The following is a 25965-nucleotide window of genomic DNA, read 5'->3' as shown; positions in this document are numbered from 1 at the left end:
AAACAATAAAAATGACATAAATCTTTCCTGTAGTTAGTAAACGTGATAACTTTTGCGCAAACCAATCAAAATACGCGTATTGCGATTTATTTTACCATAAATATGTAGCAAAAAACAAATTGGCCGAAAATGTTAAAAAAATTTGATTTTTAAATTTTTTTTGGGAATGTTATATATCAGAATGTGAAAAATATTGTTTTTCTCTTACGTCCTCCGACAGTCGCCGCCATCTTCATATTCGTCACAATGGGGTATTAGACTTTGCTCCGTAGGAGTAGCTAGGCAACAGAATATGTCAATATTAAAGCTTTTAACATATCCCCACCCCAGGGGGTGGTCCCCTCAGTCTATACCCTCCTGCTTCCTGTTTCCTGCTTCAGTTTCAATGTCTAGCTTGTCAGGAGTAGCTGGATGTCTCTATGCTGGGGCATTTTGTCTTAGCCTTCTCTCTTTTTTGATTTTTTTTGAGTTTTATCTCTTTCTTTATTTAGCTGTTATTTTTACCAGCAATAGTTAGATCTTCGGATGAAGAGGATAATGCGGGCTGCGTCTCGGGCTGACTCCCCTGGTCGCAGGTTGTGGGTCAGTGGCTTCTCAGCCCGCCATCGAGCGTTCAGTCAGGTACCGCTCCTGAGTTTTCTGAACGACCCATCCCTGTTCCGTGCAGGGATGCTAGGGTGAGGTGGCTACCTCACTGGACGCTGTGCGGTTTCTCAACCCACCTTCTGCTGCGTCCTGGATGCGACTCTCCCTGTCTCATGTACAGCGGCTTGTTCGCCTGTGCGGGTCCCCCACGCCATGTAAGAGGTAAGTGTATTCATGTGGGGACCTGTCTGTCTGGGGGGTGTCAGTCTGGGACTGTGTTACCTTGCCCTGTGTTCACACTATTGATGTTTCCCTATCTCTCACACTGCATGCTGTGGGCTGCAAGGAGGGGGGGCTGTGCTGCACTTCTGTGTCAGTCTGAGTGTGTGAACGGCTGTGTGCTGTGGAACTTGATGCTATCATGTTTGGGGCACATTACAGCGCCGCTGCGGCGGTTCACCATGTTATTTATAACTTTGTGGTGTATTTTTATTCCACCTTCATGAGGTGGGGGAGCAGCAGTTACGGCGCCATTTTGGCTGTACTCGCTCCGGCCGCATGGTACACATGCATGGCGGCCATTTTCTTGTAGCCTCCCATAGGCTTTAATGGAGCGCCCTGAATATCAGCAATTCCGTTTCTACAGGAGCACCGATCTGGCCAGCAGCAGCAGCGGTCTCTCCAGGTTTTTTCCCTCTATTCTTTGTATCCTTGCCTGAGTATAACTTCTCCCTGTGGGGGTCCCTGGTGTGGGTGTGCTTGTGTGGCGGTGGGCTACGTTCGCAGCGCCTTATTTAAAGGGGCGGTCACCCATTTTATTTTACTCATTTTGGGGCATGGATTCTCAGGAAAGCAAATTTCCTGTCACATTGGTGGGAAGCCAGGGGACTGCGGTTTTCCCCCTCGGGGGGGGGGGGGGGGATTTGGCTGCGATTGTGGCTAGCCTTGCGACTCAGGTGCAATTGCTGATGGCTGCTCAATCCTCAAAAAGGCCCAGAGTTTTCAATTTCCTCTGATTCAGAGGGTGTTGGTGATGGGGCTGCTGTTGCTGGGGTCTCCTTGTCGGGGTCCCGTTCCTCCCTGGACCTTGTAGGGTCAGAAATGGAGGATGAGGATGAGGGGGTTGATATTTCTCCCCCTGGCTCGTCTGCAGAGCTTGCACTCATGGATGAATTGGTTGCTTCTATCAAGCAAACACTGCGTTTACAGGATGAACCTTGTCCTCCTGCTGCCTTGGCGGCTTATGGGACGCAGAAAAGACGCAAAACATCGCAGGTATTTCCCTGCACTGATGATTTTCAATGCGCTGTAAAGGAACATTGGCGTAATATACGCAAGCCTTTTGCTATACCAAGTAGGTTTAAGCTGCGCTATCCTTTTACGCCCGCTACTGATGGGCGTTGGTGTGTCCCACCTCCGGTGGATCACGCGATAGCGGTTCTGAATAAGCCCACTGCGATTCCTGCTGAGGATATCCCGGTGTTCCGGGATGCCACGGACAAACGGACGGAGTCCCTTGCCCGTCATGCCTATTATGGGTTCTATGCTGAAAGCTTTATTTGCTTCACTTATGGCGGCCCAGGCTGTCGCGAGCTGGACGCAGGTGCTTAATCGCGTCCTGGTGGCTGATTCTGCCCTCCAGGCGACTTTGGATATGGTGGATCAAATCCACCAGGGTGTCATGTATTTGTGTGATGCGGACCTGGATATGGTTCCGTTGGCTGCACGTGTACATGGTATGGCGGTATTGTCTCGTCGTTTTGGTTTGGTTGAAGTGTTGGTCGGTGGACCAATCTTCGCGTAAGACCTTGGCTAATCTGCCCTATGATGGTTCTCGCCTTTTTTGGTGAGTCCCTAGATACGTTAATTAGGGGGATCACGGGTGGTAAGAGCACGCTCTTACCCTAATCCCACAAGGCTAAGACGGCTCCTGGTAAGAAGCCGTGGACTGGTAAGCAAAAGTCCGGCCCACAACAGTGCGGCCTGAAGGGGCGCCCTCACCCGACTCTGGGGTGGGGGGACGCTTGCTCGGTTTCCTTCAGCCATGGCTGTCCCGGGTTCGGGACAGGTGGGTTCAGGAAATCGTTCGATCTGGCTACGAGATCAATTTTCTCTATAGGCCGGAGCGCAGATTTTTTCCCTCAAATCTTCTACTGTCCCCGGAGCGTTTGCGGGATCTGCATCTAGCGGTGCAGGACCTGAGGGCTCAGGGAGTGGTGGTCCCGGTGCCTCATCGGGACAGGTTTCGGGAGTTCTATTCCAATCTGTTCACCGTGCCCGGGAAGGAGGGCAAGGTACGTCCGATTCTGGACTTAAAGGCGCTGAACCGCTTTGTGCGGGTGCGCAAGTTCCGCATGGAATCTCTGCGGTCGGTGGTGGCTGCCCTGGTTCCGGGGGAGTTCATGGCTTCCATCGACTTGAAGGATGCGTATCTTCACATCCCGAATTTCGAGGGTCACCAGAGGTACCTTCGATTCGCCATAGCGGAGGATCACTACTAATTTGTGGCATTGCCCTTTGGTCTCGCCTCGGCTCCACGGGTGTTCACCAAGGTGCGGGCACCGGTTTTGGCTTTGTTGAGAGCCCAGGGCGTCTCTGTCCTAGGGTATCTGGACGATATTCTGGTTCGGTCTGCGACCAGCCAGGGTCTGGAGAAGGCTCTGTCCGTTACGATGCAGTCTCTGCAGGAGTTTGGTTGGACGATAACTTTTCCAAAGTCAGCACTGTGCCCAAGCGTCTCCCTTACCTGGGAATGGTTCTGGACTCTGTCCAGGCGAAGGTCTTCCTACCGGACGACAAACTCAGGACTCTTCAGGAAGGAAGTCAGGTCCCTTAGGGACGCTCCGTCCTCGTCCACTCGGACGTGCATGAGATGTCTGGGATTGATGGTCTCGGCTTTCGAGGCGATTCCCTTCGCCCAGTTTCACACGCGGGGTCTCCAAGCGGAGATCCTGTCCAGGTGGGACGGGCGACCGCGATCTCTGGATCCGGATTTCGTTGGGCCATCGCACCAGAAGGGTTCTTCTGTGGTGGCTCCTGTCCCCGCCGGTGTCAGGGGGCAAGTCTTTTCGTCCTCTCTCATGGACGGTGGTCACCACGGATGCCAGCCTGTCGGGCTGGGGTGGTGTTCTGGGCGTTCTGTCCGCCCAGGGAACTTGGTCGGAGGGGGAATCCTCCCTTCCGGTCAGCATTCTGGCATTGCGTGCGATGATTCTCTGCCTTCAACGTTGGCCGGACAGGCTGCAGGGCTGTCCGGTTCGGGTGCAGACGGACATTGCCACGGCGGTGGCTTACGTCATTCGCCAAGGGGACACCAAGAGGGCCCGGGTGGCTCGGGAAGTGGCCGACATTCTGTCTTGGGCCGAGACGCATGTCCCGGCGATATCGGCGGTTCACATTCCAGGGGTTGGAAAACTGGCGGGCGGATTATCTGATGCCGCCAGTCCCTGGACCAGGGGGAATGGCCCCTCCGTCCGGGTGTTCTCCAGATGTTGTGCGCGACGTGGGGTCTTCCGGAGGTGGACCTGTTCGCGTCTCGTCTGTACAGCAAGGTGTACAGGTTTGTGGCAAGGCCACGCGATCCTCGGGCAGACGCGTCAGACGCGTTGGTAGCTTCGTGGCATCAGTACCGACTGATGTATGCGTTTTCACTGTTTCAATTGCTGCCCAGGTTCCTTCGCAGGTTGGTCTCGGAACCTAAACACGGTGATTCTTGTGACACCGGACTGGCCTCGCCGGTCCTGGTACGCAGACCTCGTGCATTTGGCGGTCGACGCCCCGTGGCGTCTGCCTCTTCGGGAAGATCTCCGGTCTCAAGGGCTGATATTTCATCCTGCCTTGCAGTCGCTGGCTTTGCCGGCCTGGCTGTTGAAACCGGGGCCCTGAGGGATAGGGGTCTCTCCCCTGAGGTCATTCACACTTTGATCGACGCGAGGAATTTTTTCCTCGGGGTAGGTCTTTTACCGTATTTCGGAGGCCTATTTTGCCTGGTGTGAGTTCAGGGGGTCTTCACCTCGCCCGTGGTCGGTGTCTGGGGTGTTGTCCTTCCTTCGAAAGGGTGTTGACAGCGTTTGGCGCTGGCTATGATCAAGGGTCAGGTGTCTGCGATGGCCGTTCTTTTTTCAACGTCCTATGGCATCTATCTCCTTGATTGGCACTTTTGTTCGGGGGCATCTGGTCCCTCCTAGGAGGGTGCCTCTGCCTCCTTGGGACTGGAATCTTGTTCTGTCCGTGTTACAACATGGTTCTTTTTTGAACGGATCGGGTAGATCTCGTTGTCTATGTTGTCCTAGAAGGTCACCTTTTTTGGTGGCGATCAATTCGGCTCGCAGGGTGTCGGAGCTGGCAGCCTTTCCTGCCATTGTCCGTATCTGGTCAATCACTTGGTTAAGGTGGTCTTGCGACCTAACCCTTCTTTTTTTCCGAAGAGGGTTTCGGAATTTCACCTCAATGAGGACATTGTCTTGCCTTCGCCTTGCGCGAAGTCTAAACATTCGGAGGAGGTGGTGTTGCACTCCTTGGATGCTGTTCATGGCGATTAGGGTTTACCTAAAATCGTCTGAATCTTTTCACAAGTCTGATTCTTTGTTTGTCCTTCCGGGGGTCCTCGGAAGGGCGTGGCGGCGTCGGCTTCTGCCGTCGCCAATTGGTTCAGACAGGCCGTTGAACAGGCCTATGCTTTGCGGGGAAAAGTTTCCCTTATGCCTGTGAGGGCGCACTCTATCAGATCTCTGAGTACGTCTTGGGCCTGTCGTCATGGGGCTTCTGTGGCCCAGGTGTGTAGGGCGGCGACTTGGTCGACCGTGCACACCTTCACTCTGTTCCACAGAGTGGATGTTCAAGCATCGGCAGATGCTTCCTTTGGCCGCAAGGTTCTTAGTGCGGCGGTCCCTTAGGGTCCCTGGTTTTGGTCCTTTGGGCTGTTTGGGATTTCTTTGTATCCCTGGGTTATTTGTTTTTTTCCTGGGTTATTGCTCCCGTTGAGCAAATTTTTTCTCGTGTTGCCCAGCTGGTTTCCTTCCTTTGGTAAGGTTACTTTCTTGATGTGGAGACTGCGTTGCCTTTAGGCGCGGCTGCGTTTCCCACCCCTCATGTTTGCACTGCTTTGGGACGTCCCCATTGTGACGAATATGAAGATGGCGGCGACTGTCGGAGGACGTAAGAGAAAATGGAATTTTTGTAAAATCTTACCTGTAAAATTCCTTTCTCTGAGTCCTCCGACAGTCGCCGCCCCCGCCCCTCTTTTGGGGTTTAGGTACTCTACTGCTATTCCACTGAAACCGAAGCAGGAAACAGGAAGCAGGAGGGTATAGACTGAGGGGACCACCCCCTGGGGTGGGGATATGTTAAAAGCTTTAATATTGACATATTCTGTTGCCTAGCTATTCCTACGGAGCAAAGTCTAATACCCCATTGTGACGAATATGAAGATGGCGGCGACTGTCGGAGGACTCAGAGAAAGGAATTTTACAGGTAAGATTTTACAAAAATTCCGTTTTTTTTTTTTTCAAAAATAAAAAATCGCACAGGTGATCAAATACCACCAAAAGAAATCTCTATTTGTGGGAAAAAAAAGGACGTAAAGTTAATTTAAGTACAACGTTGCACGACAGTGAAATTGTCCGTTAAAATAACGCAGTGCCGAATCGCAAAATATGGCCTTGTCAGGAAGGGGTTAAAATCTTCCGGTCTTAAAGTGAATAAAAATACGCTCATTGAGAATTTTTTTGTCAAAGACATGTAGCTAAATACATTTTGGCCTAAATATGACAAAAATTGAATATATTGGATATTTTTTAACAGTCAAAGTAGAAAATGTCAATTTTTCTCAAAATTTTCGCTCATTTTTTTGTTAATATCGCAAAAAATAAAAAGCGCAGACTTGATCAAATACTACCAAAAGAAAGCTCTGCTTGTGGGGAAAAAAGGACGTAAATTTCCTTTGGGTACAGCATTGCATGACCGCGCAATTGTCAGTTAAAGTCACACAGTGCCAACTTGAAAAAAGTGGCCTGGACATTGAGCAGCAAAATCTTCTGGGGCTAAAGTGGTTAAAACAAGTATAATATACTTTCCTATCTATTTACTAAGGCTAGCAGCATAAGGATTAAAAATAGTCAGTGTTGATTGCGTAAAGTTAGTCTTTAGGCTACGTTTCCACTATTGTGACCCCAAAGTCACACGATTTAGATTGCAGCTTTGCGCCAACTTTACACCCTCTGATTAAAGTTGCATCAAAATAGTGCAGTCACCTTTTCAAAGTCGCTGATTTAATGTCACATAGATTGGAATGGGTGCCATTGAAATCAATGGCTGTGATTTGTCATGCAACTTTGTGTCCAAAGTCCCAGTAGTGGGAACGTAGCTTTAAAGAAGGCTTTTAGCTGCTTGTCTCCGGCCTCCAGGGTCATCTGCAGTGAGGAATGTTACTAGAGCCATTCTTTACAATTCAATGAGGCCGGTTTGTGAATTTCCTTGGATGTTCAGATTGCAGATAATACAGCTGTGAGTGACCACGCTGCTGAGGAATGTCCCATCCTGTCTTTCAGATTCTTTATAGGAACATGGAATGTAAACGGTCAGTCTCCAGATGGCGGATTAGAACCCTGGCTGCACTCGGATCCAGATCCCCCGGATGTCTACGTCATTGGGTGAGCGCGCGCATGGACATCTGTTTTGTTTTCCTGCATTTTTATTTCATAGGATTTTAAAGGATAAGTCCACCCTAAAGCTAAAATCCCGGCATCTATAGACCTCCAATTTCTAACACTAACTTATCTAGCCCTGTAAAGAAGAAATCAGTGTATATATCTTTTTTGAAGCCGATCTCCAGCGGCGGAAGCTCTGCCAAGGACACGGCTGACAACAGCTGTGAAATGAGTGGTATGTGAGTAGGGCTGCAATTAACGATTAATTTGTCTGTTGACTAATCTAACGATTATTTTTATTTAATTTTTTTTGCTTAATTGAGTGTTTTTTTGAATAGCTAATTAATCCTGTAATTAATATAGACCCCTCAGTAAGCCCCCCTCTCAGTACAGACCCCTCAGTAAGCCCCCCTCTCAGTACAGACCCCTCAGTAAGCCCCCCTCCCAGTACAGACCCCTCAGTAAGCCCCCCTCCCAGTACAGACCCCTCAGTAAGCCCCCCTTTCAGTACAGACCCCTCAGTAAGCCCCCCTCTCAGTACAGACCCCTCAGTAAGCCCCCCTCTCAGTACAGACCCCTCAGTAAGCCCCCCTCCAAGTACAGACCCCTCAGTAAGCCCCCCTCCCAGTACAGACCCCTCAGTAAGCCCCCCTCCCAGTACAGACCCCTCAGTAAGCCCCCCTCCCAGTACAGACCCCTCAGTAAGCCCCCCTCTCAGTACAGACCCCTCAGTAAGCCCCCCCTCCCAGTACAGACCCCTCTGTAAGCCCCCCTCCCAGTACAGACCCCTCAGTAAGCCCCCCTCTCAGTACAGACCCCTCAGTAAGCCCCCCTCCCAGTACAGACCCCTCAGTAAGCCTCCCTCTCAGTACAGACCCCTCAGTAAGCCCCCCTCCCAGTACAGACCCCTCAGTAAGCCCCCCTCCCAGTACAGACCCCTCAGTAAGCCCCCCTCCCAGTACAGACCCCTCAGTAAGCCCCCCTCTCAGTACAGACCCCTCAGTAAGCACTCCCACCTAGTACAGACCACTTAGTAAGCCCCCCCTCCCAATGCAGACCCCTCAGTAAGCCCTCCCACCTAGTACAGACCACTTAGTAAGCCCCCCCTCCCAATGCAGACCCCTCAGTAAGCCCTCCCACCTAGTACATACCACTTAGTAAGCCCCCCCCCTCCCAGTGCAGACCCCTCAGTAAGCCCTCACACCTAGTACAGACCACTTAGTAAGCCACCCCCTCCCAGTGCAGACCCCTCAGGCTCACCTGCGAACACATGCTGCTGCTGGAGTGGCGCGTAAAATCTCGTCTGTGTGTGGGACAGTGGGAGGGATCAGCCTGCAGCGGCCCCAATCAATGCAGCGGCCCGGCCGGCAATGCTTTAAGCGGCGCTGTGGGCCGGCCGTATCTTGGTATCCCAGTAGGCGAGTCCGGCCAGGGGGCGTGTGACGTCACGTGTTGATGCGTCGACGCCTTTCACGCACGTCGACGATTTTTCATAGTCGACACGTAGTTGCAGCCCTAGATGTGAGGTCACCCATGGACTTACTATTAGGCTTGTCGACTGTGTCCTCTGCACCCACCTACACAACGAAGCCACCGCTGACAGCTCAACGTGGGATCGGGTCGGATCGACTTCAAAAAAGATATGTATACTGATTTCTTCTTTACAGGGCTAGATAGGTTAGTGTTAGATCGTGGAGGTCTGTAGATGCCTGGATTTTAGAGTTAGGGTGGACTTATCCTTTAATGCAACAAATTGCTTTGCTTAAAACATTTCTGCATATCCCTGGAACGTTGTACAATTCAGGGTTACCATAGACTATGGGGGGCTAATTATAAATCAGAAAATGGGACTTTCACAAACATTCTCTTGTAGAGAACTATCCAGGTAAAGGAAAAGGTCTAGGAAATGCAAAATTTCAGTAAAGTAAATTTTAGGGCATACAAACGCATTAAATTACCAGTTTTTTGGTGTAATATAAAACAGGAGTGGCAAACTCAATCAAGGGCCGAATCAGCAATATAATTGCCCTCAAAAGGGCCGGTTGTAAGAGTAGATGTTCAGAGCATCCCCTACCCTTACATAAGACGTCAGGAGCCTCCATCAGAAGTTGAGTCTTCCACCCTCCCTTACATTACAGTGCACCACCCTTAACATGTGCTGCTGATGGGAGGAAGCTGGAGGCATTGCTGGAAAGTAGAAAGCACAGGGGCTGGAGGAGGGCTGGAGGGCCACATGAAATGGCCCGGAGGGCCGAATTCGGCCCTTGGGCCTTGTGTTTGACACATGTGATATAAAAGATGAGGTTGCTCAGTAAATAGATACCCAACATGTCAAACTTTAAATTTGCGTGAGTCTGTGAAAAGGCGACAGAATTCAGTGCCCTGTGTTTTCCATAGGCGCCACTTTAAAAACCCTCTATAGGTCATCGGTTTAGCGTTATGGAGGCGGCCTGATGCTAGAAATATTGCATGTGCGGCGATATGTAACATGTTTCGCAACTGACGGTTTCATGTGTAGGCGCCCCCCGACGTGTGCGTTTGCGTTTACATTTGTGCTTGCGTATATGTTGGGGTGGGGGCCTGTAAAAAAAAGTATGGGGGGGGGGGATTTAAGTGCTCGGGTGTAACTTTAATTTTTTACAATACTTTTTTTTTTTACACCGAACTAGTTTTTTTTTTTAAATCGCATAGGGAACAAAAAATCCCCAATGTGATGATTTTTTTGGTGACCGGTTCTCTTTAATGAGACATCCAGGGTCTAATGGTCTCCCCTGTACTCCTCTGAATGCAATACAGATTGCATTGCAATACGTTTTTTCCATGCTAGCCAGGGACACTAACAAGCAGACCTGGAAGTGATGTCAAATAGGTCGCTCTCTGGGTCAGCAACAAAGGGGGGGGTGGAAAGCGGGTGTGTGTCCGCTCTGCTCCCTCCCCTTCACTTGGCAGCACCCATTATGCTGGACCCGTGCCAGCAAATGGGCAAGCAGAGCCTGGGATACATGGACCGGGGGGGGGGGGGGGGTGGAAAGTGGGTGTGTGTCCACTCTGCTCCCTCCCCTTCACCTCGCAGCACCCATTATGCTGGACCCGTACCAGAAAATGGGCAAGCAGAGCCCGGGATACATGGGCGGAGGGCCGTAACCAGGGGTGTGTGGAAGCAATCGGGCGGCAGCGCAGTCTTTACACACTTGTGAGAAGCCATGCACGTATGCAGATGGCCAGGCAACCTGGCGCATGCACAGATGTGCCACAGGGCTTTCTCAGGACCTGCCCTGTAGCACGTCTGCGCATGCCCAGGGGACAGGAATAAAGTTTTGCCTAGACGAGATCACGGTATTGCATAAATAAAGTATTTTGTTAAAAATAAATAAATAACGTGCATTTATTACAGGTGGGGGGGGGGGGCACAACGTGATATTTAGGCTGGTTTCCCACTGATGCAGTGCGGGAACCAAATTGATTCCAATACTGGTTCCCGCACTGCATCAGAGTCACAGACAGTTCACACTGCGCTCTGCAAACCACTGCGGGCGTCAATTTAAGGTTGATGACCCCCCCAAATTGGTACGCAGAACGCAGTGCGAACTGTGGCATCGGATCGCATGGGTCTGAACACCTATGTGATCCAATTCCAGTGCACACAGTAAAAGGGTCCTGTACCTTTTTGGTGCTGATCCAGTGCGAATTGAGTTATGCATAATGTATGGCTCAATTCTCACTGCACTAAATTCGCATGTCCTTTGTACAGGAATCCGGTGCGATTTCTGTAAAAATGACATACGATGCCGTACACCACATCGCTGTGAACCCGGAAATAGAGCGAAGGTCTGCTTTAGTGATTCTCTACGAGTGAATGTTTGTGAACGTCACAGTCTCTGTTTTATAAATGGACCCCCTATATGGGAAGTGTTTTTTAAAAAAAAAAAAAACATTCACTGTTAACTGATTTTGCTTCACTATTGCTGGGTGAAGATTAAGGGGTGATTTAGGCTCAGTACACACTGGGGCGACCTGTCAGGCGACTTAGTCCCCTGACAAGTTGCTCCCCATTCAGTGCAATGGAACCGTTCTAATCGGAGCAACTCAAAAAAGGTTCCTGCACTACTTCAGAGAGACTTGCATTACATTCTGTTAAATAAGTCGCTGTGCGGCGCGGCTTCAATGTCGGGCAGATTTGAATCCACGCTAGTGTGAACTGAGACTTAGGAGTTGTCTGAGTGGACCTGTATCAGGGACGGGCCGCGTCCTCGCGGTGCACACATAGGTTCTCTCAGACGTTGTAGTTGTTTGTGAATGGTGACACATAGGTGAGGCTTGTCTTGGCACGACTCTGACATAATGCTGTGTGTGTTTCAGATTCCAGGAGCTGGACCTCAGCACAGAAGCTTTCTTCTACTTCGACTCAGGAAAGGAACAGGAGTGGCTGGAGGCTGTAGAGAAGGGCCTCCACCCCAAAGGCAAATATAAGAAAGTGAGTCTATAGAAGACACTGCTAGGCCAGAGGACAACCCTGCAGAAACTGTCAGGGAATTCAGTCAGACCGGGGAGTGAGAGATTCCAATGGGAACATTTACTGTGCACGCTGCTTAACCGCTTCAATACCGGACACTTTCACCCCCTTCCTGCCCAGGCAGATTTTCAGCTTTCAGCGCTGTCCTACTACATGACAAGTGTGTGGACATGCAATACCTTAACCATATGGCATTTTTATCATTTTTTTGGGGGGGACAGACAGAGCTTTCTTGTGGTGGTTTTTAATCAGCATATTTTTTTAATTTTTTTGCTAAACAAACAAAAAAATAGACCGAAAATTTAAAAAAAAAAATTTTTTTTCTTAGTTTCTGTTTTGCAAATAAGTAATTTTTCTCCTTCACTGATGGGCGCTGATAGGCTGCGCTGACGGGTGCTGATAGGCTGCGCTGACGGGTGCTGATAGGCTGCGCTGACGGGTGCTGATAGGCTGCGCTGACGGGCGCTGATAGGCTGCGCTGACGGGTGCTGATAGGCTGCGCTGACGGGTGCTGATAGGCTGCGCTGACGGGTGCTGATAGGCTGCGCTGACGGGCGCTGATAGGCTGCGCTGACGGGCGCTGATAGGCTGCGCTGACGGGCGCTGTTAGGCTGCACTGATTGGCTGCACTGATTGGCTGCGCTGATTGGCTGCGCTGATAGGCTGCGCTGACGGGCGCTGATAGGCTGCGCTGACGGGCGCTGATAGGCTGCACTGATTGGCTACGCTGATAGGCTGCGCTGACGGGCGCTGATAGGCTGCGCTGACGGGCGCTGATAGGCTGCGCTGACGGGCGCTGATAGGCTGCGCTGACGGGCGCTGATAGGCTGCGCTGACGGGCGCTGATAGGCTGCGCTGACGGGCGCTGTTAGGCTGCACTGATTGGCTACGCTGATAGGCTGCGCTGACGGGCGCTGATAGGCTGCGCTGACGGGCGCTGGTACGCTGCGCTGACGGACGCTGGTAGGCTGCGCTGACGGGCGCTGGTAAAGCTGCGCTGATGGCCACTTTTGGGGCTGCACTAATAATCAGTGCCATGAGTATCAATGTAAAAGTCCCCTGTCACACTTGACAGTTACTGGCTCTCCTCACACTGCGTGACACAGCATGAGCAAAGAAATGCCGATAACTAGCAAGTTTCTTCACATGTGATCAGCTGGGGACTCGGACAACAGCAGGAGCCATTGGCTACCAGCAGTGCTAAAAAATACCCAGTGTGTATGAGCCTTAAGTGACAGTTGCAAAAAAAAAAAAAAAGTGGCCTGTTAAAGGGGGATCCCTCCTACTGCACTATTGCATTCTGATGGAAGGATGTTCCCAGCTATCAGAAAACAATGGTTGCTGCTGGCTATAGCTTCCAGCAATAATGGAAAGGAATAAAAATGCCAACAGACTGGTTGTTCTGCAGTTGATTGAGCGATTGACTTCAGTACAAATAGCCTGCCCATACATGCATTGAAATTCAGGAACCGAGCAAATTTCTCTATCGCTCATTGACAGACGTAGTCCTCGGTGATACAGCACCTTAGGGTTATGTTGCCTCCACAGGAGTTGGACTAGACAGGAAATAAAATGCTCTGGCCACACCCTAGGGGCAGTCCCCGAGGGTATATCCTCTCTCTCTCTCTGCCACAGCAAATCAGTTTTTTTCTGTCTAGTCAGGAGTAAGGACCTAGATACCTTGCTGGGATCTTCGGTCCTGGCAGGATTTTTTTCTTAGAAAAGATTTTTTTTAGACAGTTTTTTTTTTCTCCAGTGTTCCTGTGAGATCTTCAAGCAAGAAAGCTGAACTGGGCGACGGGCGGGTTGTTGAGATCCAGTGGTCACCCCAGTTCAGCCTACGAGCGCGTGCAGGCCATAGCTCCGCGCTGGGTCGGCCGCGACATAGTCCCACTTGAGGGGACTGACCCTGCGAGTTAAACGTCTTGCTGAAACGCCAAGGACCATGAGTCACGGCGTCCGTATTGGTCGACAGCCCTCCAACTTCGGTGGAGAGGGGTACTGTCAGGAGTTGGCGCCCGCCTGGTTTCCGGTATGGTGAGTAGTATGTTCCCCTTTTCCCCCTGACGGGTCTTGTGGTGAACGCGGGCCCCTCTCTGTAATGGTAAGGATGGGTTCCCCTCTATCCTATAACATAGCACAGATCCCCCTATATTGAGTGTGATTTGTGTGTACAAAAAGCCAGCAGGCTTGGTTTGGGAGCTGACAATCTAATTACAAAGTATGTTTAAAATGATTGTAATATGTGGCAGCACTGGAATCTTACTGTGTTACTAGAAGCATCCTACCTGTCAGAAGCCACAGGACAGGTATGCGGCTTGCCAGGTCATTCCTCCAGCTGAAGCAGGTCTCCCGACGGCCACGCGGTTCCGCCAGGGTTCGGTACCGCCAGTCAAGCTGATCTCCATGAGAGAAAGATTTTGCGATGCCTAGTTACTCTGCAGGACGCCGCTATGCTGTATCAGACCGCCGTAGATCGCACGAGGCCGCCATTTTGGCGTAGCCTCGTGTCTGCAGCATGGGGGCGGCCATGTTTGAGGTGACTCAAACACCTCGTGGAGCTAGGGGAGGCGCCGGAAGGCGTGCAGAGTGGCGGAGCCGCCTCCTTTCTTCCCGGGCAGCCAGCCAAAAGACTTCCTGTTTGTGGACACAGCGCTGTAACCTGTTGCAGTGAACTCTGAGCATCAAGTGGTGAGCCTGGGGGTCTATCTCTCTCTCTCTCTCTCGATCGATAGGGATCCCTAGCAGGTAACACTGAGGGGCTTTTGTGGCGCTGGGTGTCTGAAAAAAAAAAAAAAAGTTTTTTTGTTAAGTTTGGATTGTATTTTCCGGGTAGTTACTGGAATAATCATGGACCCTGCCACACAAGTACCCCCACCTGTTTCCCTCGAGGGAGCCACGGGACCCGCCGGTGCACAGAGTATGGATGCATTTACAGCAGTTTTGGAGTCTATGGTGGCTCGGGTGGAGGCGGCCTGTCAGGGACAGGGGTCAAGAAAGCGACCCCCGCCTACCCCTATATTATCTGACACCTCTGACTCAGATTCAGAGATGGTCACTGCAGCTGCAGGTCCCTCTGCAAGGGCTGTTATCTCAGGTAAAGCTCCCTCAGACAGTGAGGAGGACGTTCATTCTTCCGCCATAATTCAGGAAGAAGCATTGGTGGACGCACTAGTTGTGGCGGTGCGGGAAACCTTAAGACTTGAGGTTTTACCGGCAGAGGCAACTGAAACAGAGATTCCCTTTGGTACTAACAAGCCCATCAAAACGGTGAAGGTTTTTCCTGTACCCAAGTGTTTTGGTAATAAAATTAAAGGAGAATGGGCGCATTCTAAGCGTACCTTTACTATTTCCAAGCGTATTGCTAGACGCTATCCGTTTGAGGAATCCCTCATTAAGAAATGGACGGTACCACCAGTGGTGGATCCACCTATTTCCAGGCTGAATAAAGCCACGGTTATCCCAGTAGAGGACACTTCGTCCTTTAAGGATCCGGTGGATCGAAAGATGGAAGCGGAGTCCCGCACTATCTTCTCCCTGATAGGGTCAGCATTTAGACCAGTAATTGTTATTGGTCTAGTTTCCCAGACACTAACGGAATGGGCGAGATTGGTACGCCAAGACCTTAGGGGAAAAGATATCCCCCAGGGAACATCTGATTTGATGGAACAGATGATACAAGGGCTACAGTTTGTCTGTGACGCAGCCTTGGATGCTACCCCCCTATTAGGGCATGCATCTATGTCAGCGGTAATCCTCGGACGTGTGCTGTGGTTAAAATGCTGGTCAGCTGACCTAGGTTCCAAAAAGACCTTGACGAATCTCCCCTTTCAGGGGAATCGCCTATTTGGGGCCACCCTAGATGAAATTATTAAGGATGCCACTGGGGGCAAGAGCACTTTCTTGCCACAGGCTGCTAAAGCTAAGGGACCTCGCAACAAGCGAGGACCTTTCTTTACCGCCCATAAAGGGTTCGCACGCCCGGCTGGAACAAGCGGGAAAGGCAAGACTCCTCCAGGAGGGTTCAAGAAAGGCTGGTCGGACAAACAGAGGACCGACTCAGCCAAACCCGAAGCAAAGGATTACACAGCCTGAAGGTGCGCCCCCACCCGGGTTGAGGGTGGGGGGACGTTTTCACCGGTATTCAGGACATTAGATCGAGCATCGACTACTACTACCGGTGCGATTCTTCCCTTCCAACATTTAAGTACTACAGGGAGCGGTAGTCACCGTTCCCTGAATAGATCTTTTCCTTTACCTTTTCCTAAGATTAGTCTCAATTCCCCACAGGAATCGGATCTGGTTGACCAGACAGACCAAGAAGCCTCTAGCCGGGTGACTTCGGTCCCTGAGATTCAACCAGGAGAGATCACCGTTCCTGATAGGAATCAGGTGTCGGATAAATGTGTGGGAACAGAGAACGACCAGACTTTCTCGGATGGTCAGGGCCAGATAGCTCTAGGGACGCCTGGTTCAGATCCCGTCAGTGCCAGTTGTCCTAGAAATTCTAGGCTGGCCTCGTCAAGCCGGCCTGGCCGACTTGGACTTGCTAGTCGCTGACGTTCCGTGGGAACTGCGTCTCAGGGAGTATCTGCGGTCTCGAGGACCAATCTGCCATTGTGCTTTACAGTCGCTGGTTTTAATGGCCTGGCCATTGAGACCCAGGTACTGAAGGACAGAGGGTTGTCAGCTTCAGTCATTCCTACCCTTATTAAAGCAAGGAAAGCGACTTCCAGCAGAGTCTATTATCACACATGGAAGACTTATATCGCGTGGTGCGAATCTTTAGGATTTCCTCCACGTACCTATTCGGTGACTAGAATATTGGCCTTTTTGCAAAAAGGGGTTGAGCAGAAGCTAGCCTTGAGCACCATCAAGGGTCAAGTTTCAGCATTAGCAATCTTCTTTCAGAAACCTTTAGCGCCCTTACCGCCCTGGGATCTTAATTTGGTTTTGTCGGTTCTACAGAAACCTCCCTTTGAAAACATCAGGGAGATTCCCTTGCTTACTTTATCCCAGAAGGTGGCCTTCTTGGTGGCTATCACTTCTGCACGCAGGGTGTCAGAACTGGCTGCTTTATCATGCCAGTCCCCATACTTGGTGATTCATAGGGATAAGGTAGTACTCCATCCTAAGCCATCCTTTCTTCCTAAGGTGGTTTCAGATTTTCATCTGAATGAAGATATTGTACTACCTTCCTTGTGTCCTCAGCCCAATCATCATCGGGAACATGCGTTGCATTCCTTGGATGTGGTTCGGGCAATCAGGGTATACCTGAAGGCTACGGAATCGTTCCGTAAGACGGATTCACTTTTTGTGATCATGGATGGCCCCAGAAAGGGGTTGCCTGCATCTGCCGCGACTATCTCCAAATGGATTAGACAGACGGTGGTACAGGCTTATTCTATTAAGGGTCAGAGTCCTCCGTTCCCTGTTAGGGCGCACTCCACTCGAGCGCTCAGTACTTCCTGGGCCTTTCGCCATCAGGCGTCAAGTGGTCCAGGTATGTAAGGCGGCCACCTGGTCGTCGGTACATACCTTTACAAAATTTTATAAAATTGATGTGATGGCATCGGCGGATGCCTCATTTGGCCGCAAGGTTTTGCAGGCCGCAATTTGAGGAGACCGGTGGTCTACCTCGAGGGTTTTTTTCTGTTTGAAATTTTTTTTGTTGAGTCTCATCATTAAGGATGAGCATTGTAAACTTCTAGTTGGCACCGGTTGGGCCTTCTAGATTCGGATTTGATTTCCATTTTCCCACCCCTCATTTGTGATACTGCTCTGGGACGTCCCGAAGGTGCTGTATCACCGAGGACTACGTCTGTCAATGAGCGATAGAGAAAAATGGATTTTTGTAAAATCTTACCGTAAAATCCTTTTCTCATTGACAGACGTAGTACCCGCCCCTCTGTTTTTGAGTTGGGTTGGGTAAAATTCTCTAAACACTGCTTTTGTGACATAACTGATTTGCTGTGGCAGAGAGAGAGAGGATATACCCTCTGGGACTGCCCCTAAGGTGTGGCCAGAGCATTTTATTTCCTGTCTAGTCCTACTCCTGTGGAGGCAACATAACCCGAAGGTTCTGTATCAACGAGGACTACGTCTGTCAATGAGCTAAGAGAAAAGGATTTTACGGTAAGATTTTACAAAAATCCATTTTTAATCCGTCTATGGCCGGCTTGAGACATGCATCCCCTGATGTGTGCTCTGGTTCTACACACTAATGAAATAGCAGCCTGCAGATGGAAATACCATGCCTAGCACGGAATCTGACACAGCCAGAAGCATTGAATGCTGAACATTCTTCAGCCAGTGCAGTATGCAAGAGCGTGAAGATCAAAATCAACCATGACCGGAATGGGAGGTATTTTGTAGTCGTCTTCTGCAGTTGGCACAATTATTGTGAAAGCTTTACTATTTTTGGTCTTTGTTTTAGAGGAAATCTATCATTAGCGGTAAATGTAGGTTGCCACGGCTGACTTCCTTCTGGAAATTCACTACTAACTCATGCTAAGATATAAATAAAACTGCCGTGCCCCCCTCAAGTGCTCCCACACTCTCCGGAGCTTGTGGACTCTATGCCTAAGCATTAACCACTTTACCACCGGAGGATTTTCCTGCTTTACGTCCAGGCCACTTTTTGCAACTTGGCACTGCGCAACTTTAACTGACAATTGCGCGGTCATGCAACGCTGTACCCAAACTAAATTTACGTCCTTTTTCCCCCCCAAACAGAGCTTTCTTTTGGTGGTATTTGATCACCTCTGCGCTTTTCATTTTTTGCGATATTAATAAAAAAACAGCAAAAATTTTGCGAAAAAATTGACATTTTCTACTTTGACAGTTAAAAAATATCAAATTTATTAAATTTTTGTCATATATTTAGGCCAAAATGTATTTAGCTACATGTCTTTGACAAAAAAATCCTCAATGAGCGTATTTTTAACCGCTTTAAGACTTTTACCCCATTCCTGACCAGGCCATATTTTGCGATTCGCCACTGCGTTACTTTAACGGACAATTGCGCGGTCATACAACGCTGTACGCAAATTAAATTGATGTCCTTTTTTCCCCCACAAATAGAGCTTTCTTTTGGTGGTATTTGATCACCTGTGCGATTTTTTAATTTTTGAAAAAGAGCGACAATTTTGAAAAAAAAAAACAATATTTTTTACGTTCTGATATATAACATTCCCAAAAAAATTGAAAAATCAAAATTTAACATTTTAGGCCAATTTGTTTTCTGCTACATATTTTTGGTAAAAAAAAATCACAATAAGCGCATTTTGATTGGTTTGCGCAAAAGTTATCGCATTTATTAACTATAGGAAAGATTTTTCATTTTTATTTATTTTTTTTTTACTAGTAATGGCAGCGATCTGCGATTTTTTTGTTTTTGCGGGACTGCGACATTGCGGCGGACAGATCGGACCCCTAACTGACATTTTTGACACTTTTGGGGGTACCAGTGACATTACTACAGTAATCAGTGCTAAAAATATGCACTGTTACTGTAATAATGACACTGGCAGGGAAGGGGTTAACTTTATTGGTGATCAAGGGGTTAAATGTATGCCTCATGCTTACTAACGTGTGGGAGGAGGAGATTGTGTGACACAGGGACAGATCGCAGGTTCAGCTATGCTGAATCCTGTAATCTGTCACAGAGGAGATCCGCCCACTTTGTTTACACAAGTGGGCGGATTTCCTCACTCGATCCCGGACGATCGGGGAAGAGCGGCAGTCAGTGGTGTAGCGTGGGGGGTGCAGGGGGGGGCGGCCGCACCGGGCGCAACATCTGGGGGGGCGCATCCGCAGTGTTACTCTGTCTATCTGACTCTGACCTACACTGTTCACACACTGTCTGCGGCTGCCTCCATCTTTAGGCTGGGAGATGTCCAGTGCGGCCGCCCTATGGCTGAAAATGGCGGGTCGGGTCGGGGCGGGGCGGGGCTGGACTGTGCCTCACCTGTCCATTGGCGTAGGGTGGGGTGGCGTCGCAAGCCAAGCCCCGCCTATGCCGCCTCTCCTCACTGCTCAGTCAGTTTAGCAGCGAGTGAGTCAGCAGCCTGGCGCCGTCACAGAGTGTTTTTTTTTTAATCACCTGATTAGAGCCAGAGGCTCTAATAGGCTTCAAAAAAGGGTGGACCCGGGGTGCAGAGCAGTGCGCTCGGAGCCCACCCATTGTGTGAAAATAGCAAATGAAAATTCGCTTTTGTCACACGGATACTCCTCCTGCCCAATCAGGAAGCGGGTCCAAGACCCGCTTCCTGATTGGCCGAAAGGCGAATGCATGCCATTGGCCGCGGAGGAGGCGGGGAGGACTCGAGAAGACGTGGGGAACTGAGGAGAAGCTGCCACTGCAGGTAAGTCTCTCTGCATTGAAGGGGTCACGCTGGTCAGTCTGCATTGAAAGGGGGCTTGATGATCTCTCTGCATTGAAAGGGGGCATGCTGGTCATTCTGCATTGAAAGGGGGCATGCTGGTTACTCTGCATTGAAAGGGGGCACGCTGGTCTCTCTGCATTAAATGGGGGCACGCTGGTCTCTCTGCATTGAAAGGGGGCACGCTGGTCTCTCTGCATTGAAAGGGGGCATGCTGGTCATTCTGCATTGAAAGGAGGCACGCTGGTCTCTCTGCATTGAAAGGGGGCACACTGGTCTCTCTGCATTGAAAGGGGGCATGCTGGTCATTCTGCATTGAAAGGGGGCACGCTGGTCTCTCTGCATTGAAGGGGGGCACACTGGTCTCTCTGCATTGAAAGGGGGCACGCTGGTCATTCTGCATTGAAAGGGGGCACGCTGGTCATTCTGCACTGAATGGGAGCAGGCTGGTCATTCAAACTTTGTATTTAGATGCATTTTACTTTAATTACATCAGTATTTTCATAACAAACAATACATGTGCTTAGGGGGTAAGGGTTTCTTTAACTAATCTAGTGGAAGAGAATCGAGTGCTAAAATCCCGCAGGTTAGGGGGTGCAAATTACTTGCCTTGCCCCGGGTGCTGACAACCCACACTACACCACTGGCGGCAGTGATCACCGCATCTCCTCCCCTGGCCCGACTCCCGCTGTGTCTGAATACAGCGGGAGCGAGTCTCCGTCGGCGCGTGCGAGCCGCCGAGAAGGGGAGGAGTCCAGCGACATAGGTCTACGTCGCTGGACGATAACGAGCCACTTTGCCGAAGTACCAGCTCAGTGTGGTTAAGAGTCATAAGTCTCATTGTATCTGCAGGCTTTACTGACACATAGAGACTTTCTAGATGTAATCTTCTTGTTCCTCTATGTAATAGCTGGATTCAGTTCCTAAAATGACTCGCACCATATAAAAAGCAAACAAAGCCCCCCCCCCCCCCCCCCCCCCATATAACATAATTCCCCTTTAATATAAAAACTTACAAATTGGTTTACCATCACTTAAAAGAGCTGTAAAGTCGGAAGGTTTTTTATCTTAATGCATTCTATGCATTTACCACTTCCCGACCACCTGCCGCCTTTTTACTGTGGTAGGGTGGCTCTCCTGCGCAAACCGACCTAGGTCTACGTCGGTTGCGCGCAGGAAGCTGGCGATAAGCTCCCGCCCCCACTCGGCAGCGGGGAAGCCGATGCATGGCTCCAATCGCCGCCTGACACCTGCAATCGGTCCCAGCTGAGAGAGTAAACAGTAAACACAGCTTTTCCCTGCAATGATCACAGAGCGCCTGTGATCCTTCTATATAGGATCACAGGTCTCTATGGTCATTTCAGAAGCCACGCCCCCCTCCCACAGTTAGAATCACTCCCCTAGGCTCACACTTAACCCCTTGATCAGCCAGAGGGTTAAACCTCGGGCAACCCCGCGCGTGTGACCGGCGTCTCCGATGTCCGCCGGCCACTCGCGATCCCGCTCAGGAGAGGGAGGAAGGCAGACGGCTGATGTGAACACAGCCGTCTGTCATTCTCCCTGATGTAAAGGCAGAGACTACACGATCCTGCTATATAGGATCGCATGTCTCTGTGCTTACATCATTAGCCACGCCCCCCACAGTTTGAATCACTCCCCTAGGCTCACATTTAACCCCTTGATCAGCCACAGGGTTAACCCCTTCCCTGCCAGTGTCATTAGTACAGTCTTAGTGCATATTTTTAGCACTGATTACTGTAGTAATGTCACTGGTCCCCCCAAAAATGTCAGTTAGGGGCCCGATCTGTCCGCCGTAATGTCGCAGTCCTGCAAAAAATCGCAAATCGCTGCCAATACTAGTAAAAAAAATAAAAATAAAAATGACCTAAATCTTTCCCCTAGTTCAGTGGTTCTTAACCTGGGTTCGGTGAGTCAGTCTCAGGGGTTCGGCGGGGGGCAACAGGGCAATTGCTCCCCCCGAGAAAATATTACTGATTGTGTACCTGACCACGGAGATCGCGCCCGCCTGGAAGAGGGAAGTGTAAGCAGCTGAGCAGAGGGAGCCGAGTGAATGTTCCTGGAGGTAGGCTCAGCTAGCTGTACATGGTGGATTAGTTTGCAAGCACCTCTATGCTAAGTCTGCTGAGTTACTGCAGCTTAGCATAGAGGTGCTGTTAGCTGACAAATGGAAATGCATGTCCTTTTCATTTAGCTCAATAAGCATTGTGAATGCCCCCTGGTGTGTTCCCTCCCGATACCCCATGGTATGCCCTCCCAACACCTCCCGCCCAGTGTGTTCCCTCTTGACACCCCATGGTATGTCCTCCCAACCCCCCCAGTGTGTGCCCTCCTGACACCCCATGGTATGCCCTCCCAACCCCCCCAAGTGTGTGCCCCCCTGACACCCCATGTTATGCCCTCCCAACCCCACCCCAGTGTGCCCTCCTGACACCCCATGGTATTCCCTCCCACCCCCCCCAGTGTGTGCCCTCCTGATACCCCATGGTATGCCTTTCCAACCCCCCCCCCCCCCCAGTGTGTGCCCTCCCAACCACTGATGTGTGCCCTCCTGACACCCAGTGTGTGGCCTTCTGACTCTCCACTGGTGTGTGCCCTCACTACCCTCCCCCACAGTGCGTGTCCTCCTGACCTTCCCCCCAGTGTATGCCCTTCCAACCCCCTGGTGTGTTCCCCTACAACCCCCCGGTGTGTGCCCTCCTGACCCTCCCCTGGTGTGTGCCCTCCCAGCCCCCTGGTGTGTGGCTTTACTGATCCCTGTACACTGTCCTATCTGTCCTGTCAACTCCTGTCCTCTGCCCTATTCTCTGTACACCGTCCTACAGCCTACTGACCACTCTATCCTTCCCTACAATCAACTGACCCGTATACACTGCCCTACATCCTACTGACCTTTCTACACCGCCCTAAAAACTACTGACCCCTATACACTACCCTACATGCTACTGACCTCGCTACACTGCCCTACAAACTACTGAGCACTGTACACTACCCTACAAACTACTAAGCACTGTACACTGCCCTACAAACTACTGACCACTGCCCTACAAACTACTCACTACTGCACGCTGCCCTACAGCCTACTGACCTCTGTACACTGCCCTACAGCCTACTGACCTCTGTACACTGCCCTACAGCCTACTGACCTCTGTACGCTGCCCTACATCCTACTGACCTCTGTACGCTGCCCTACAGCCTACTGACCTCTGTACGCTGCCCTACATACTACTGACCACTGTACGCTGCCCTACAGCCTACTGACCTCTGTACGCTGCCCTACAGCCTACTGACCTCTGTACGCTGCCCTACAGCCTACTGACCTCTGTACACTGCCCTACATACTACTGACCTCTGTACGCTGCCCTACAGCCTACTGACCTCTGTACGCTGCCCTACAGCCTACTGACCTCTGTACGCTGCCCTACAGCCTACTGACCTCTGTACGCTGCCCTACAGCCTACTGACCTCTGTACGCTGCCCTACATACTACTGACCACTGTACATTTTACTTTGTATGATACGTTTAATTCAGTTCTATAAACAACACCTTATTTTCTGGCAGTTCCCCTCCCGAGACTAGACTCAAAATCATATTTTACTTTTCCAATTAAGAAGGGTTCAGTGAATGCGCTTATGAAGCTGGTGGGGTTCAGTACCTCCAACAAGATTAAGAACCACTGCCCTAGTTAGTAGACACAATAACTTTTTCGCAAACCAATCAAAATACGCTTATTGCGATTAAGCAGGAAAATTTTCCGGTCTTAAAGTGATTAAAAGAGTTGTAAAGTCAGAAGGTTTTTTTTATCGTAATGCATTCTATTGAATAAGGAAACAGGAGAGGGGGGGGGCAAAGGGGGGGACTTTCTATAGGGGTACCGTCATGAGACTAATATATATAAATATATATATATATATATATAGACAAAGTATTTGGGACGTGGGTGCCTTTATATTTAAGTATCCAATATACATACCCTCCTTTTGAGTCTGTCTCTATCTCTATGTAATGCATTCTATGTTTTGCACAGAGCAGCCCTGATGCTCCTCTTCTCGGGTCCCCCGCTGGCGCTCCTGGCCCCTAGCTCCTGCCGAGTGCCCTCATAGCAATCACCTTGCTATAGGGGAACCTGTGTGTGTGTCCATTCACACATGGAGAGTGGCTTGACCTTGCCCCCACTTTCTCATTGGCTCACTGGTTGTGAATGACAGTAGCGGGAACCATTGGCTTCCGCTGCTGTCTAAGCCACTGAGGAGGGAGAGACCAGGGAGAGCCGCTACTCTTGTGCACATTGCTGGATCGATATGTAGGATCGTATGTCTCTGTTATGATCTAACAAGCCATGCCCCTTGACAGTTAGAATCACACCCCTAGGGACACATTTAACCCCTTGATCACCAATAAAGTTAACCCCTTCCCTGCCAGTGTCATTATTACAGTAACAGTGCATATTTTTAGCACTGATTACTGTAGTAATGCCACTGGTACCCCCAAAAATGTCAGTCAGGGGTCCGATCTGTCCGCCACAAAAAAAATCGCAGATCGCCGCCATTACTAGTAAGAAAAAAAACAATAAAAATGACATAAATCTTTCCCGTAGTTAGTAGACGCAATAACTTTTGCGCAAACCAATCAAAATACGCTTATTGCAATTTTTTTTTTTACCAAAAATATGTAGCAGAAAAACAAATTGGCATAAAATGTTAAAAAATTTTGATTTTTACAATTTTTTTTTTGAGAATTTAATATAAAAAAATTTGAAAAATATTATTTTTTCAAAATTGTCTCTTTTTTTGTTTATAGTGCAAAAAGTAAAAATCGCAGAGGTGATCAAATACCACCAAAAGAAAGCTCTGTTTGTGGGAAAAAAAGGACATCAATTTCATTTGGGTACAGCGTCACATGACCGCGCAATTGTCTGTTAAAGTCACGCAGTGCCGAATCGCAAAATAGGGCCTGGTCTTTGAGCAGCCAAATCCTCCGGAGCTTAAGTGGTTAATGACACTGTAATGTGTGTCCTTTATAGCTGCCTGGAGTTTGGCTTTACATTTTACTTCATCAGGTATCTGAGCTAGGAGTAGATCCAGCCAGATTCAAAGAGTTCCGCCTAGAGAAAAAAAAAAATTAAAAGTCAGCAGCTACAAACACTGTAGCTGCTGTCTTTTAATATATAGGCACCTGTCCAGGGAGCCCGCCATGTCAGCACCCCTGCTGATTTTCAGATCTTTTAAGGGAAAAAAGCAATGAAGCCTTTCGGCTTCACAGCCAGTTCCCTACTGTGCATGTGTGAAGGGTGCGGCGCCTTTTCATAGGTTTGGCAGCGGGGGAGGGAGGAGGACGATGGAACATTCGGTGGATGGCGCCACCGCGCTGTTTACCGGAAGTGGGGGAGGGTACCCTCGAGGAGGGGAGGAAGCAAATGAGAGGAAGTTCCACTTTTGGGTGCCAAAGCCAGATGTCTTTTTTGTTTTTTTTAGCATTGATTAGAGCAGGGAAGGGCTTTACCCTGCCTGTGCTTTCCCTCAGCAGGTTCACACTCCCTTCTTATCCCAGTAACAAAGGGAATTACAAAGTCCTCCAAACAGGAGGTGAGCGTAGCTCTCCCACTGGGGTCATCTGTTCCAGCGCCCGCTGTCACATGTTGATCACACAGACAGGAATTGAGGGGAAATCTTTTTCAGTGTGGAACAGACAATCAAGAAAAACTGAAGAGAGGTTCTGACCCTTGCTAGCGCCAAATAAATGTTTTAGCGGGAGCGCTATAATTTTAATACCAGTACTTGCTTGTAAAAACTTCGCCAGGCTGACCTTTATATCTGT

General features: G+C 49.8%; 1 protein-coding gene across 2 annotated transcripts in view; it reads left to right on the top strand.

Annotated features, from left to right (window-relative positions):
• Positions 1-25965, top strand: part of OCRL (OCRL inositol polyphosphate-5-phosphatase) — a 194325-nt gene that overhangs the window by 75988 nt on the left and 92372 nt on the right. For both annotated transcript variants that reach the window (XM_082263610.1, XM_082263609.1), the window contains exons 8-9: positions 7134-7235; positions 11592-11706. In XM_082263610.1, coding sequence (XP_082119736.1) covers positions 7134-7235; positions 11592-11706 — 217 coding nt within the window. The remainder of the gene's footprint in view (positions 1-7133; positions 7236-11591; positions 11707-25965) is intronic.

The sequence above is a fragment of the Pelophylax lessonae genome, assembly GCF_965119305.1.
Source record: "Pelophylax lessonae genome assembly, chromosome: 7".
Lineage (NCBI taxonomy): Eukaryota > Metazoa > Chordata > Amphibia > Anura > Ranidae > Pelophylax > Pelophylax lessonae.
Note: the sequence above shows the minus strand (reverse complement) of the source record. Positions and strands in the feature narration are given on the sequence as shown.